Source organism: Phytophthora sojae (assembly GCF_000149755.1).
Source record: "Phytophthora sojae unplaced genomic scaffold PHYSOscaffold_9, whole genome shotgun sequence".
NCBI lineage: Eukaryota > Oomycota > Peronosporomycetes > Peronosporales > Peronosporaceae > Phytophthora > Phytophthora sojae.
In genome coordinates, this window is record NW_009258123.1 from 1,661,420 (window position 1) to 1,675,520 (window position 14,101).

General features: G+C 55.7%; 3 protein-coding genes across 3 annotated transcripts; all 3 read right to left on the reverse strand.

Annotated features, from left to right (window-relative positions):
* Positions 1–6,935: 6,935 nt before the first annotated feature.
* Positions 6,936–9,528, reverse strand: PHYSODRAFT_405837 (hypothetical protein; the record flags this gene model as incomplete). Its single annotated transcript, XM_009536487.1, has 5 exons — positions 6,936–7,446; positions 7,525–7,947; positions 8,042–8,219; positions 8,301–8,798; positions 9,126–9,528. Coding segments are annotated over 5 exons (2,013 nt in total), but the record flags the coding sequence as incomplete, so codon positions are not given.
* Positions 9,529–10,214: 686 nt separating this feature from the next.
* On the reverse strand, positions 10,215–10,828 carry PHYSODRAFT_522244 (hypothetical protein; the record flags this gene model as incomplete). Its single annotated transcript, XM_009536488.1, has 2 exons — positions 10,215–10,542; positions 10,629–10,828. 2 exons carry the CDS (start codon positions 10,826–10,828, stop codon positions 10,215–10,217), a joined length of 528 nt encoding a protein of 175 aa, XP_009534783.1.
* A 544-nt stretch (positions 10,829–11,372) lies between these two features.
* On the reverse strand, positions 11,373–11,907 carry PHYSODRAFT_288524 (hypothetical protein). Its single transcript, XM_009536489.1, has one exon. The coding sequence runs from the start codon at positions 11,891–11,893 to the stop codon at positions 11,576–11,578; it is 318 nt and encodes a 105-aa protein (XP_009534784.1). The 5' UTR covers positions 11,894–11,907; the 3' UTR covers positions 11,373–11,575.
* Between the last annotated feature and the right edge of the window lie 2,194 nt (positions 11,908–14,101).

Consider the following 14,101-nt stretch of genomic DNA (forward strand, 5'->3'; position numbering starts at 1 on the left):
TCTTGGTCTTCGAACTCGTTGAACGCGTCCTCGTCATCGTACTGGTCTTCGGTCGCTGGTCCCTCGCTAGCTGCAACACCAGGACTCTCGATTGCGATCTCGTCCGGCGGAGACTCGACAACGTCAACTGCAAATTTCTCCGAGGATTCAGGAACATCAACAACGCCCGCCTGCTGCTCAGGCTCCACTCGAGGCGTTTCCGTCGAAGGAGCTTGTTCCTCTACCGCTTCGTCTTGGATCGATTCAGCAGGTGCGGGGTCAACAAGAGCAGTGGCTGGCGGTTCATCTTCCGGTGGATCGGCGTAATAGTCGTCAGGCTCGATGGAAGTTTGATCCTCCGGAGCTAGGTCGACTGCTTCTGCTGGGTCTGGATTGGCTGCCTCGGGCATCGGTTCCTCTTTCATTTCGGAAGTATCACTGGAGACGACTTCACCCGTGTTTTGGACCGCTTCCGTTGCTCCGTGATCGTCGTCGGCATCAAGATCGTCAGGATAAACGGGGTCATCAGCACTTTCATGGACTGGAAGCTGTGTGTCTGATGGCGCATCGACTTCAAGGCCGCCCTCAGGCTCGGTATGATCAGGATTCTCAGCTGCAACCACGACGGTAGGATCTTCACTCACAGGGGCTTCAATGGGAGAACTTGCAGGTTTATCAGCGGATTCGACGGTAATGATCTTTTCACTGGACGCTTCTTCTTCGACGGCGACATTTTCCATGACCTCAGGTGCATCTTCGTTAACCGAGATCGGGTCGTTTCTCTCTTCGACGACTTCCTCCTCATCCTTGGCGGCAGCCTTCATAGGCAAGTCTTCATCACTATTGCTAGTGGCAGGGTCAGCCACGTCGGGAATTTCAGGTGTGAGGTCTTCAGGGTTAGCTTCTGGTGTAGAGGGCTCATCAAGAGGCGAGTTAGCGGTGGCATCTTCCAGAGTGGGTTCCAAAGCAGGAGCAGAGTCGGCTGTGGTACACGCATTCTCCACATCTTCAGATTGGGCTGCGTCTACAGGGACGGCCTCAGATTCTGTGGTTTCCGTCACGGAGTTCATTGCATCGACTGCCTCAGACTCGTGTACATCGGGTTCAGGTGCTGCTGCTTCCGTTGTTTCAGCTTCCAGTGCCGCCGTCTCCGTTGTTTCCAGCTCACCAACATTTGCTTCTGCTAGTTCGGACTGTACAACCTCGGACTCACCAGATTCTGGTGCAACCGACACAGGCTCGGATTCGACAGCGCTTGGCTCCGGTGTCACTACAATCTCAGGCTCGACAAGTTCCGGTTCTTCGGCCGTCACAGCTTCGGATTCAATAGCCTCTGGCTCTGCCGCCGACACAATCTCGGATTCAACAGCTTCCGGTGCGGCAGCATCGGGCTCAAGAGCTTCAGGTTCTTGACCTGACACAGCCTCGGGCTCGACAGCTCCTGAATCTGCAGCTGGTATAATCTCGGACTCAACAGCATCTGGGCCTTCAGTCGCCGCAGCGTCGGGCTCGACAGCTTCTGGCTCTTGAGGTGCATCAGCCTCTGATGCTTCAGGTGCGACAGTCTCGGGCTCAACCGCTTCTGGTTCTTCAGCTGCGTCAGCTTTGGGCTCGACAATATCTGGCTTTAGGGAAGGAGACTCCACAGGATCCGGTTCTTCCGACTTCGTAAACTCATCATTCACCATGTCTGCTTCAACGCCTGTAGGCTCTGTAAGTTCGGTCTCCACCGATACGGCTTCGACATCATTACTCTCGGCTGCTGCTTCGGGATCAGTTATCGCTACTTCAGAAGTCTCAGGCTTGGCTTCGAGTTCTGCGGCTTCGGGATCGACAACTTCAGATTCCACAAACGTCTCCGTTGGTTCCACTTCGACTGAGTTTTCTGTGTCGCAGTCTTCGGGCTTTACTTCCTGCCCGTCCTCAGCAACAGTTTCTGCACTAGGATCAATTTCACCCTCGATCAGCTGATCACTTTCAGCTACGTCAGCATCCGGAGGGGTTTCCAACGTAGTGCTGACGTCGACGTCAGCTTCAACGGCGGCATCTTCAGCAACGGGAGTGGAGTCAACCCGATCGCTCGGGTCAACAACTGGAGTAGTTGTATCCTCATCAAAACCTTCATCGTAGCCCTCGTTACTTGGAGATGCGTCCGGAACCTCGTCGACGTCAGGGGAAGGTTCTGCACTTTCAGCAGGAACGTCACTTGCAGCGGATTCTATTGCGGGGCTATCAGAATCGGCCACAGCATTGTCATCACTAGTGGCGGCTTCTTCTGAATCGCCCATTGGCACTTCTTCATTCGTTTCAGGTAATGTGTCGGACGGGAAGTCCTCCTCATACGTCGTCGCATCTGGGCTCGACTCAAGACTCGGAGTGTCTGCATCGGGTGCGTTGATGATGTCGTCGCTTGGGTTACCAGAGGCTGCTTCTGGAGCATCATCATCTGCAGGCTGGCCGCTTGCTCCCTCGTCGTTACCTCCACAGATTTCTGCTGTTGCCTCCGCGGGTTCGGCCGGGTCTTGATTCATTTGTGTTTCGTCGCTAGCAAATGCTGTGGCTGGGTCTGCCTCAGCCTCCTCTGTTTGGAATTCAGGATCATCATAAACAACCTCAGCGCTCTCCTCTGGCTCGGCGACATCAATAGGAAGGGTGCTTTCTGTCTCGAGGATTTCCGCCGCCGCAGTTTCTTCAGTTTCACCAGGACCTTCTTGAGCAAGTGAACCATTAAAGGCTGCTTCTTTCAGTGCAGTAGCATCGTCTTCAACTTCATCAAAGTCGGCGTCCCCATACTGGTTCTCCTCTCGCGTAGCTTCATCTGAAGGCTCCGCTGAAGTGTCTGCCACTGCAGTTACAGCGACCGGACTTTGGTCAGACTCAGGTGAGTCTCCGGCAAGTTCACCGCCGGCCTGCGTGGAATCGGGAACTTGCTCAGTTACAACATCTTCTGCTGCACTCGGCTCGTACTCATTTGCAGGTGTTTCAACAACGTCCGAAATCATTGACGGTGGCTCTGATTCCGGTGCTTCATTCGCTGGGGCAAGGTCAACTGCGCTTTCAGGCACAACATCCTCATCAGCATTATCCTGAGCAGAGGCAGAACCCTCCTCACCGATCACTTGTTCGTTTGGAGCAGCAGATTGAAGTTCAGGCTCGGCCGATGATGTAGTTTCAGGCTCAGGTGCTGGCACTTCCGCCGCAGTGACAACTTCCTCATCAATTGGGGAATTTGGAGTCACATCGTCATCAGCAGCCACGGCATCACCAGGTTCTTCACCTGACGCGTCTACATCATTTGCAGCAATTTCATCTTCGATAGTAGGAATCGACTCGCTTTCAATAGCAGGCTGCTCTTGCGGCTCATCTGCCTGCAATTCAGGTTCAGAAGAGACCACCGCAGATTCATCAAAGTTGCTTTCTGCAGCTGAAGCGCCCTCAGCTTCGTTGGTAGTTTGTTCTGACGATGGCTGAACGTCTGGCTCGTCGTCCTTCAGGCCTTCATCCATTTGTACGACTACAATAAGGCCAGAATCCTGGGTCGTCAATGACGGAGGTACCTGCTCTTCTTCTCCACCATTATCGAAGTCGTCCTCATCATACGTCGCTGGCTGAGCACTGACATCAGGTTGTTCTGCAGCTTCTTCCTGCGTAAGGTCATCTGTTGGGATTGTAATTTCAGGAAGCTGACTGGCATCAGTATCAGTCGGCTCTGAAGGAGCGGTAGTGCTTTCATCACTGTCAGGGAGAGGATCAGATCTTCCAACGGGGTCTTCAGTGGTAGCATCCGATTTTGTATCGTCTCCGTTTGCATTCTCACCGGAGTTCTCCGTTGGTGGGTGGTCGTGGTGCTTGTCTGATTCATCCACGGCCTGCTGGTCTTCGGCAGCCTCGTCCTGGAGCACAGTACCTTCAACTGCTGGGACCTCAGCAACAGTCCCGGACTCGAACATCTCTGCGGAATCACTGGGCCCAACTTGTTGTAGTTCTGAAGGTTCATCGGTTGTCTCTGTATCCAAAGCTTCGTCAGCATTTCCCTTTGATGACTCACCTGGTGCAGTATTGTCGAGATCTTCAGCCCCAGAGGCCACTGGCTCGCTCGGAGCTTCACTTTCTACTTCAGGTGGTGAAGACGCTCCATCGGCTGGTGCATCCGTTTCAGGTAGTGCAACCGGTTCATCAACCTCAGCGTCTTCATCTACGGTTGGTTGCTGATCAGGTATCTGGACTTGAGATTCCGAGTGATTTTCTTGAGCAACTTCTTCGTGTGCACCGTCGTCGAAATCGTCATCTTCATACGCCTCTGACTGCACGCTTAGCTCGGAACTGTTAGCTGTTAGCCCCTTGGAATCCTCCTCCTCATTATTGGCATCAGGTGTCGCGTCATTTGCATCAACCTGAGCGTCGGCAACTTGAGAAGTTTCTTCATCTTGTTCCTGCTGCGGATCCACCAAGTCAGCTGCCTGGTCTACAGGCTCAGCAGCTTCTTCGGCCGGAGGGGAGACGGAATTAACATTAGCCACGTCTTCGCTTGGATCTGCTTCTATGTGGCCCTCCTCATCGAAGTTATCTTCATCATAAGCTGCAGACTGAATGCTAACCACGGACACATCCGCCAACAGGGTTTTGCCCTGCTCGTTATCTTGCTCCGTCAAAGGTGCCGACTCATTGGCCTCCAAGCCCTCGGTAGCAGCTTCAGTGACTTCAGTCGAGTTGTCCTCATCTTGTTGAAGTGGGCTCGGATCAGCTTGTGCTTCTTCAGATGCAGGGTCAACGAAGTCTGCTGCTTCACCCGCGAGATCGGTTGCTGGGGCTTCTTCCTCCTCAGCTGCAGCACTTTGAATGCCAGCCTCAGCGTCTCCCGCCTCATTCTCCACCACCGTTGGCTCAGTCACCGAAGTAGTAGTATCCGCTTCTGGACTAGACTCTTCCTCGAGGGTAGCGCCTTCTGCACCCACCAAATCATCTGAAGTATCATTACCGCCGGCATCTTCCGTGGCGACGGGCTCATTTCCACCACTGCCATCTAAGTTGCTGTCATCAGTCGGATCTGGTACAGATTCACCTTCCAGATTGGGGGACGTGCTTTCGTTCTGTTCCTCTTCGGTGTTGCTTACGAGTACATCCGGATCACTTGTAGATTCCTCCGAGATAACAGCGACGTCTGCCGGGTCTGGCTGCGGATCATTTGATTCTTCTGGCTCAGCAACCGCGCACTCAGTTTCACCACCACCGGCATTGTCATCCACATCGCCACCCTGCACCGCACTTTCAGCCTCCGCTTGCTCCTCTGCACGTGAGCCGTTCTCAGCTGGGGCATCAGGAGGATTATCATTTTCAGTATGCACTTGCTCATTTTCCGTCTCGATCACGCTTGCTGCTGGTTCAGACTCACCAACTACCGATACACCAGAAGTTTCGTCTGTTGTTTCTGGCTCAGGATTGGCCTCAGTATCAGCTGCAGGGACATCGTCCGCCTCGGCTTCTTCAGCATTTGGTGTGTCGTCCTCATCGAACTCGTCATAGCCATCGTCGTACAAGGCTTCTCCACTCTTGCTCTCCTGCAGCGGAACATCATTTGGAGGATCCGATGCTCCCGTGTCATGCATAGGAGTATCTTCTGCATCTGCTCCGGCTTCAGCTGTCATATCTTCATCATCGCCGCCGTTATCATCAAACTCGTTGTACGCGTCTCTATACATGGCATCCACCGTCGCACTTCCTCCACTTGGTTGGTCTTCAGCAGGATCCGGCATTGCACTCGGCTCCTCCAAAGGCGGTACAGTAGTCTCATGTGCTTCCTCTGTTGCCTCTGGTACGTCCGTTGCAGCCTCGACATTCTTCTCTGTGGCAGCGTCAGGAACAGATTCCTCTTGCGGCGGCGGAGCATCAACAGGGGAAGTGATGGTCTCCGTCTTGCTTGGTGTTAAAGCTATCGCCGTTTCTTCAGCCGTAACATTTTGCTCAGGTGTGTTGGATGGCGAATTGTCTCCTTGTGCAGCGGGGTCTACCACTTCAGTTGGTATCTCCGATGGTGCAGTCTCCACCTCAACCGCAGCAGCTTCGATACTATTCGAAACCTCTGGTTCCACTTGCTGTGTGGGTGTCGTATCTGTTGAAACAGGGATTTCATCGACTGTTTCGGGCGATGCCTCCACAGTGACAGCATCCGAATCCACTTGAAGCGGCTCGTTAATCGCTGGGGTGCTAGGCGGAACGACTTCCGCAACTACTGCAGTAGCAACAGACTCCTTCACCCCCTCAACTTCCTTCTTACCAGCAGATTTCGTAGCGGCACTCTTGTTTGACTTGAGGACAGTCCGAGGCTTTTGCTCTGAAGTTACCTTTAGAGGCACAACGGGCCGGGAAGCGACTTGCTTGGCCCTTGCGACCATGGGTGCTTGATGACCAGACGGAGTTTGGTGACCCTCACTTGCTGCAGCTTGGCGCTTGGACGCCCCGGAAGTCGGCTTTGCAGGCCTGACCTCGGTTGATTCCCGTGGCGACAAAATCTCCTTCGGAGTGTACTTCGGTGTGCTGCTGACTGCTGGACGCGACTTCTTGGAAAGCGGGCGCTTGTCATCCGAAGATGACTCACGAGTCTTTCGTGCTGTCTTCGAGCTCGCCGAAGACTTCTGCCTTGAAGTGTGGTCGACAGCGGGAACGGGCGTCGTGCTACCGTTTGCCAACGTCGATTTTGCTTTGTCAATCATCTTGTGGAGCTTTTCAGCGAAGCTCAATCGCTCTCGCTCTCGGATCTCCTCTTTCTCCCGCGGTGTCAGCTTGGAGCTGGAGGGGATGCCGCTTCCTGCACGAGATACGTTGTCTTGGAACAACTGCGTGGCGTAGTCGTTTAGTGACTCAGAGGAGGTGTTGTTCGACCTCCTGGTCAAAGACGAGTAGCCTCCAGCAGTGATTCGCTTTTGGCGCGCCTTCGCTGCTCTTTTAGTCGCAACACCCAAGCGCTGAGGCGACGGATACGGCGAGCGAGTCTCTCTGGACACTCGAAGCTGGTTCTCGTTCTCAATTTTCACCTGGAAGGCAGCTCGGGGCGCTGGGTTCTTCTTCTTCCGCTTTGCTCCTCGAGGTTGCCTCACTTCGGGTTCGTACACGGCAGCGTGGTGAGGCTCGTCATTGTCGTCCCAGCGATTCTGACGGCTCGACATGAAATCTCGGTGCGAATAGGCCGGCCCATGGTCCACGTAATCCGATCGACTAGAGTAAGGTTTGCTGCTTGATGGGGCATGTTGCTGCGGTGGGGCCCAAGCGGATTCAGCGGACGCCAAGTGTGCTCTTAACTGAGCTCTCTTTGTTCCATAAGGTCTTCCGTTGGCAGCGCTGGGTACTCCCTGGATTCCGTACGCGTCAAATAGCTCCGATTGCCGGTCCTCTTTCGATAGTTGTTTCCGCTTGCTGGTGGAGCCAAATCCGCTGTCCATACCTAGACTTCCGTCAAGTATGACAAGGCTGCTTGGCTGCTGTGGAGCCGTAGCAGCCCCAGGGAAATCACGAGCAGGGTAGCCAAACGTGCTCGTATCACCTCCAAACCCAGAAGCTCCTTGTCCGTATGGAGATGCCGCCTTTGGGAAGCCTTGCGTGTGTCGATAAGGTGTGCTAGAGGTGTAGGCAGCCCCACGGGGATACGAAGGGGCTCCATACCCTGTGGCCGGGTTGCTTTTGCGCTTCCCAATGCTGGTAGATCGACCTCGAAGTGAGCTTTTCTTCACGGGCTGCCTATCTGTGGGAGTATTTTTAAGCGACTCAGCCTCCCGTAAAATCTCTGTAGCGGTGTCCTTGATTCTCTTCGTGGGCGATTGCCGGACAGTACAAAGTGCAATTTGCTTTGACGCTGCAGCAGAGTACTTTTGGATGCTTGGTTCGGTAGGGTATCTCGCCATAACAGTTGAAAGTTCAGCTATTCCATTGAGACCCAGGATCAAGGCAGCTGCACGCTTTCCACTGGCCGCCAAACTGGAAGTGAAATACACACAATTATCCAGATAAATGAGTTGCTCGAACGCACAATTAGTTTCCAAGCCACCTTTATCTCACTCATGATCCGTACCACATGAGTAAGCTACCGACAGCGCAGCAAGCCTTCTTGTCATCGAGTGAAAGTCCTTGGCGCAACAAGAAGAGCAGGAGAGAGATCGGAGCCATATCTCCCGTAAAGTCTTCCTCCTGCTCACCACACAACAGATTCAGCGTTTGAAGATCGTCCAGCTCGCACAGCTCCAGCAGAACTGCAACATGACGTCAAAACCATATCGACAAACCGAGTCAAAACGAGTTCGATATGTATACATCAAAGGCGAGCACGTTACCTTCGCAAGCGTAATAATGTACTTGCCGCGTGTGTACGCTGTAGGTTTTGTGATAGATGAGAGTGGATAGCACTAGCTGCGCCACTTGGTACTCGATAAGAATGTTCAAACCAGACTGGACTCGCGTAAATACAGCTAAAGCTCCACAGGCAGACGCTTGAAGAATAGCGTCCTCCGCAAACGCATTCATCGCTTGGATCACCAACTCCACGATTCCATTGCGCAGCAAATAGTGTGTGCTTTTCACACACAAAAAGCAGAGTCTGCGCAGGAGCACGAATCCGTAGCATTGAATGACTGCGTGAGACTGATGAAACTTGAGCGCGTCGATAATTAAACGCTCGCCGCCATGTTTGTGAACCAGATTGGCTGTGACTTGGGGATATGCACGCATCTGCTTGACCAACGTTGAGAGAACCGACTTGGTAGATGCCGAGTCACCCAGTCGCTTCTCCAGTAGCTGGAGCGATTCAATAATGTACGCGCGCTCAGCAGACACTCCCGCAGGAGAAGGGTCGGGAAGCTCTTCATTTTGGCGGCTTGGGGGGAAGGCTTCGTTGTGCTTTGGCTGCTCAGGTCTGGGATGATCAAACTGGTCCGATGTTTCGGCTGTCACTGGCTCGTCGGACTTGTCATCACCGTTCACGCTCTCTTCATTTTCTTGTGCTACATCCGCGCCACTGAATGTATCTTCCGCTGGGTTGTTGGGAGACTTCTGTGCTTCCTCCATTTCTGCATCCTTTTCGTCGTTCTCGTCCTCCTCCTGCTGTTGCTCGGGTTCTACATCGTTCGGCGTTTTCTCCTGTTCCTCTTCGTCTGCTGCACCCGCAGCCTCTGCCTCGTCCTTCTCCTCTTCCTTGGGCTCCAGAATATGAGCGAGGGGCACGTCTTCTTCCACCTCGCCGTCATCGTACGCAATGGTATACCTTCCGTTCTCCTGCACATCCGAAACCTGGCCTGGGTAATACTCTTCTCCGCCATCGTAACGACAAAGCACACGAGTTCCAACACAAATGGTGCCAGGCACATGCTGGCGAAGAAATTCAGGTCGCACATGCGTCTCCACTTCTCCATCGTCGTACAAAACTTCAAACGTGGGGCCGTCTGCGCTGTCAGGCTCTGCTTCGCCTGCATGGACGCATCGTATCCGCCCCGGGTACCACATATCGTCGGAGTTTTCATCGTATAGACCGTCTACGCGGTCGCCAACGCGATAGATCGCTGCCATGTTTCGTGTAGTTTCGTCGTCGGACCCCACTGTAGCAGGCTGCACCAGTCAGGTACTTCGGACACGCTCCCTTCGTCCCAGCCAGGCTATGTTCCACAGGCGATTGCAGTCGTAAGTGGCGTCTCTCGCTGCAACACCCGCTCGATGCGATAACCGACCAAGAGCCCCGTTCGTTTCCGGCCAATATTGGCGTCGACCCTTCATTTCCAAGGAAAACTGCCGCCCCACAGCAACATGTTACCCCCAACTAGCGATCGAGTTCTTGCTTGACGGCACCTGCATCACCGCAACTGGCCAACAACAACAACACCGCATACTCGCATGCTACGCGATCGTACCGGTGTCTTCAGACGAAAACGGACCCACTCTTCACCTACACCGGTATTGCAGCCAATGCAGCATCACGGAGCAATGAAGTACAGGTCGACAGAGGGAGCTCAATGTCAGTCAGCCACACCATGAGCAAGCAACACGCAGGGACATAAGAGAGCAGACATGAAAAATAAAAGCAAATAACATTCCATTCGCAAGGACCTCGGACCGAACGCCCCACCTCTCCATCTCTTGTTTCTCGGCTGTGCTGTACCCTTGGACCCCCTCACCCACGGAGGGTCCCATTCGACCTCGCAAGACAGAGACGCAGGACGTCAGCGTCGCATAGTTTTGGGGTTTCTGAATTGGGCGTCTCAGCTCATGGACATCATGGGCTGCTGCTGAGCTTGTACCACCTGCGGTTGGCGCGCCTTGCCCGCGCGGATGTCGGCTATGAGCTGCAGCACCTGCTGCCGGTCGGCTTCCACCTGCGCTATGCGCCGCTCGACGGGCCACTCCTCGAACTTGACCTGTATCTTGGCCTTGGCCTCCTGCAGCTCGCGCCGGTCGCTCTCCCGCTTGCGCGCGATCTTGTCGCGCAGGTAGTCGCACTGCGAGACGGCGCAGCGCTGGCCCAGCGGCGTCTGGCACGTCTTGGCGTGGAAGCAGAGCAAGCCCCAGATCTTGGAGCACATCTCGCAGCTAAAACCACGCGCATCGTCACGTAAATCAGAGGCTCTGGGAGATTAAACCCACGGCGTAGTTTAATCTAATTTGTAGCGGCGCACCTCTCGATGGGGGAGACCTTGCGGCGCGGGCCGTAGCAGCGCACGAAGTGGTCGATGCTGGCCTTGACCTTGTGGCAGCGGCCGTTGAGCGCCTCGCACTTGGACTCGGGGCACGTGGCCGCGTGCACCAGCGCCTCGTTGTACACGCGGAACTTCTCCTCGTGCGAGGCGCCGCCCTGGTCCTCCATCTGCACGTCCATGGCTCGACTCGAGGCAATATAGACAATCGCTTCTTCTGCTTGATGGAGTTTGACCGCGCCCGACCCGGAAATAACACCACGCGCAAACGTTCCCACCCATGTTGTTGCGTTACAACAGGACTATTAAGTAGCAAAGGCTAAAGGGGCACTTAATAACAACAATGGGATAAGTTATGACAGGATACTAGTTTTCAGTGTATAGGAAATTATGCGCGTATTGACAGCAAATACATTTTTTAGCAGGCTAAGAAACAGATGCCGATGAAAAACAAAAGACGGAGTCCCAGCTGGGCTCTTCAAGCAGAGCAGAGCACACGAGGGACGGCCTCGAGTCAACGAGCGAGCGCTCGAGTTAATGATGGCGGCGTGCAGTGTACAAGCTTGTACTACACGACGCCCGCCCTCGTGAGAAGCGGGCGCCAACCGCATCGCATCCGTGGGGCTGCTTCCGTTACCCTCCAACGATACCATTGCCTGCCCTGGCGTAACTTGCAGCTCGCGATCCATCTACCGCTCACCTATGGCGGTGCGAGTCAATGCATGCTTTGGATGGACAGTGGTGGGGTGGTTCATATTGATACTTAAATAGGTGCGCGGTCTACTACAGTGCACATGTAGCTCGGCTTGCCACGCAGGATCCGGGGGCCAACGCCGTCACGTCAAAAACTCGCGAGGTGGGGGACGAACAATACAGAGGGCGGTCGGTCAGTCGCCAGCGCCACCGAGGCTGCTTCAGCCGCCGCAACATTAGGCCGAGCAAGTGCGGGCCTCGGGCAGGAAGTGCGGCTCGTGGAGGTCGACGAGGTGGCAGCTCTCGACCAGCTTCTGCTGCTGCGGGTCCAGGTCGCTGTAACCCTCGAGGCACTTGAGCGGGATCTGGCGCACAGCCTTGTAGCACTCGACGTGGTGCCAGTTGATGCACACGAAGCCGTTGCGGTGCTGATAGACCACGCCCACGCGCAGGCGCCCGGCCTCGATGGTGGCGTCGCACGACTTGCAGCAGGCGTGCGCCTTGCGCGTGGCCTCGATGATGTACGTGCCGTCCTTGGTCCAGGGCGACTCCATGGCGCTCGGGCTCACGGGGCTGCCGATGGGGCTGGCGCTGCGGATCTCCACTTGGGTCATTGTTACTACGGTAGTTACGATCGAGAGAGGGGTGTGCGCGCGAGTGAGGCAAATGCGAAGTGAGCTCGCCTTTGCTCGCTTGACTCGGCGAGCAGCGCGGCTCGGCCAGCTGGCAGCCAAACGAGGCGAAGCGCGGCGCGGGAGCTTAGCGGATTTCAGAGACGAGGCCCGGGCTCACAAGAGAGCAGGCGCTGCAACGGCCGCGGCCATAGTGAGCGCGAGTCAAACAAGACGGTCCGACTGCGACAACCACCGCGGGCTGACGCCGCGGCTGTCATGCCGCTGGCCGGACGCTTGTTGCTGGCAGCGCGCTATGCTAGACTTTTGCTGGCAGGCAACTCATGCTGGTTGTTGCTCGAGCTAATGCTAAATTTGCTCGGCGAAACCGCGCTCTCTGAATATTTGGATCCCGGGCGCTATCTCTCGATAGATTCTAGCACTCTCGCCGCCGCATGGCGAGCCGCGCCGTGTTACGAAAGCAGCTGCAATTGCTGGGTGTGTTAGGGGCTGCGTTTCTGCCGCTCTCGTTCCGACGTCGAGTGCAAGCGATCGACCACCCGGCCCCGATCGCGTGAAAGGCGGGCCCCGAGCACGGGCTTGGCCGCCTATCGGCCGCAGATTCCGCTCGCCATGCGCGAGACCAACCACCAGCACCTGTCCTGCCAGCTTGTTTGCTTGGTTGGCTCGACTTCGGAGGGCCGTTTCCATTCAGAATTTCGCTACTAGTGGCGGTTATTGGATACCGTTGCAGTGCACATATCGCGGGGGGGGGGGGTCTTATTCATGCAAACTTCTCCTATCTACACTTGGAACCCCTCGGATTTTCACGCACATCTAGTGCATTCTCGATTCAAATGATAAATGATCCATTGCTCATGCATGTCGCCGCCGGCCGTGGCCAGCCTGTTATGGTGGCCACTGGCGGCCAGGATATCCGATATCTGCACCCACGCGCGATGGCCGACCACTGCAACGCGTTGCAGTGCGTTGCAGCCGGCAAACGAGCCGAATCGACAGTTGAGGCGCGCAGGCGCGGTGCTCGCTTCAGACAAGGCGGCCGGCCGGGGGGGCAAGGATTTTGCGGGGACATGAGTGCTGAAACGGCCCCCCCCGGTCTCGGCGACTCGAATGAAGGCTGCTTGCTGCTCTACCCTACCGGTAGGGTAGGTAGAAGCTGCCGGCATGCATTTATTTCGCTGCTAGCGCGGAGCGATCTGCCGTGTCGGCAAAGACCCCTTCAGCCCCTGCAGCGCGCATAGGCCTCGCGTTGTGAATCTGCCCGCAGAAAAGTTAGCTCGTTGTCGTGATTTGGCGTTCACAATCCCGCCCGCTGGGCGGGAGCTTCAATCTGCACAGCGCGCTCTGCTTCGTGGTCTCGCCACTTTCTGCCCGCGATGATTCGGCCTGCGGCTGCACGACGCACATCGCGGCGACGCATCTAATTCAACAAGCCTCGCCGTAGAGGCCGCTGCCGAGCAAGACTCGCCAAGCCAAGTACAGCGGCATCCGATGGCCTCGCCAGCCGGCTTCGATCACCACCTTAGGCTCGGCAGCAACATGATCATGGGCCTGGGCACCTTTTCGTCAGACCCTTTTCACCGCTTTGGCTCGGCTCACGCCGCTCCGGTCTGCCGCAACGCTCACAACCTCACGTCCACCGAGACCCGCACATTGCTCCTGCCAGTTGGTGCACATTTTGTAAGCAAGCGCTCGCCACCTGGGCGACGACGAACGCTGCGAGTGTCAGGACTGACGCATGGAACCGCATGGCCGCGACCGACTTCCGCTGGTCCAGCTAAAGCCAGATCTAAATGAGCTCGTGAAGAAACCACTGCACCGCACTGCATGGCTCCTTTAACAGCACGCCAGCCTCGCTCAACTCGATGTCCAGAAATGGCACCCCCTCCCCACATCGCATGCTCAATGTTCGAGCCTCGAACATGACTGAAATTACTCGATACACCTTCGCGTCCATAGAGCACACTCTCTCGCTGCAACCCAGGCTCACTTCAAGGCAGCTCTCGCCGATGGAAAGGCCTCGTGTCCGCGCACTGCGCGGCGCAGCTCTGCACCAGGTCCCTCGCGGCCTATCTTTTGCCAGCAAGACGATCCCGCCTCGAACCGCACCAGAGTCTGCGTGTTTGCTTG

Bases quoted from the DNA above. Each gene is read 5' to 3' on its own strand.
- PHYSODRAFT_288524 (XM_009536489.1), bottom strand. From the start codon at position 11,893: ATGGAGTCGCCCTGGACCAAGGACGGCACGTACATCATCGAGGCCACG.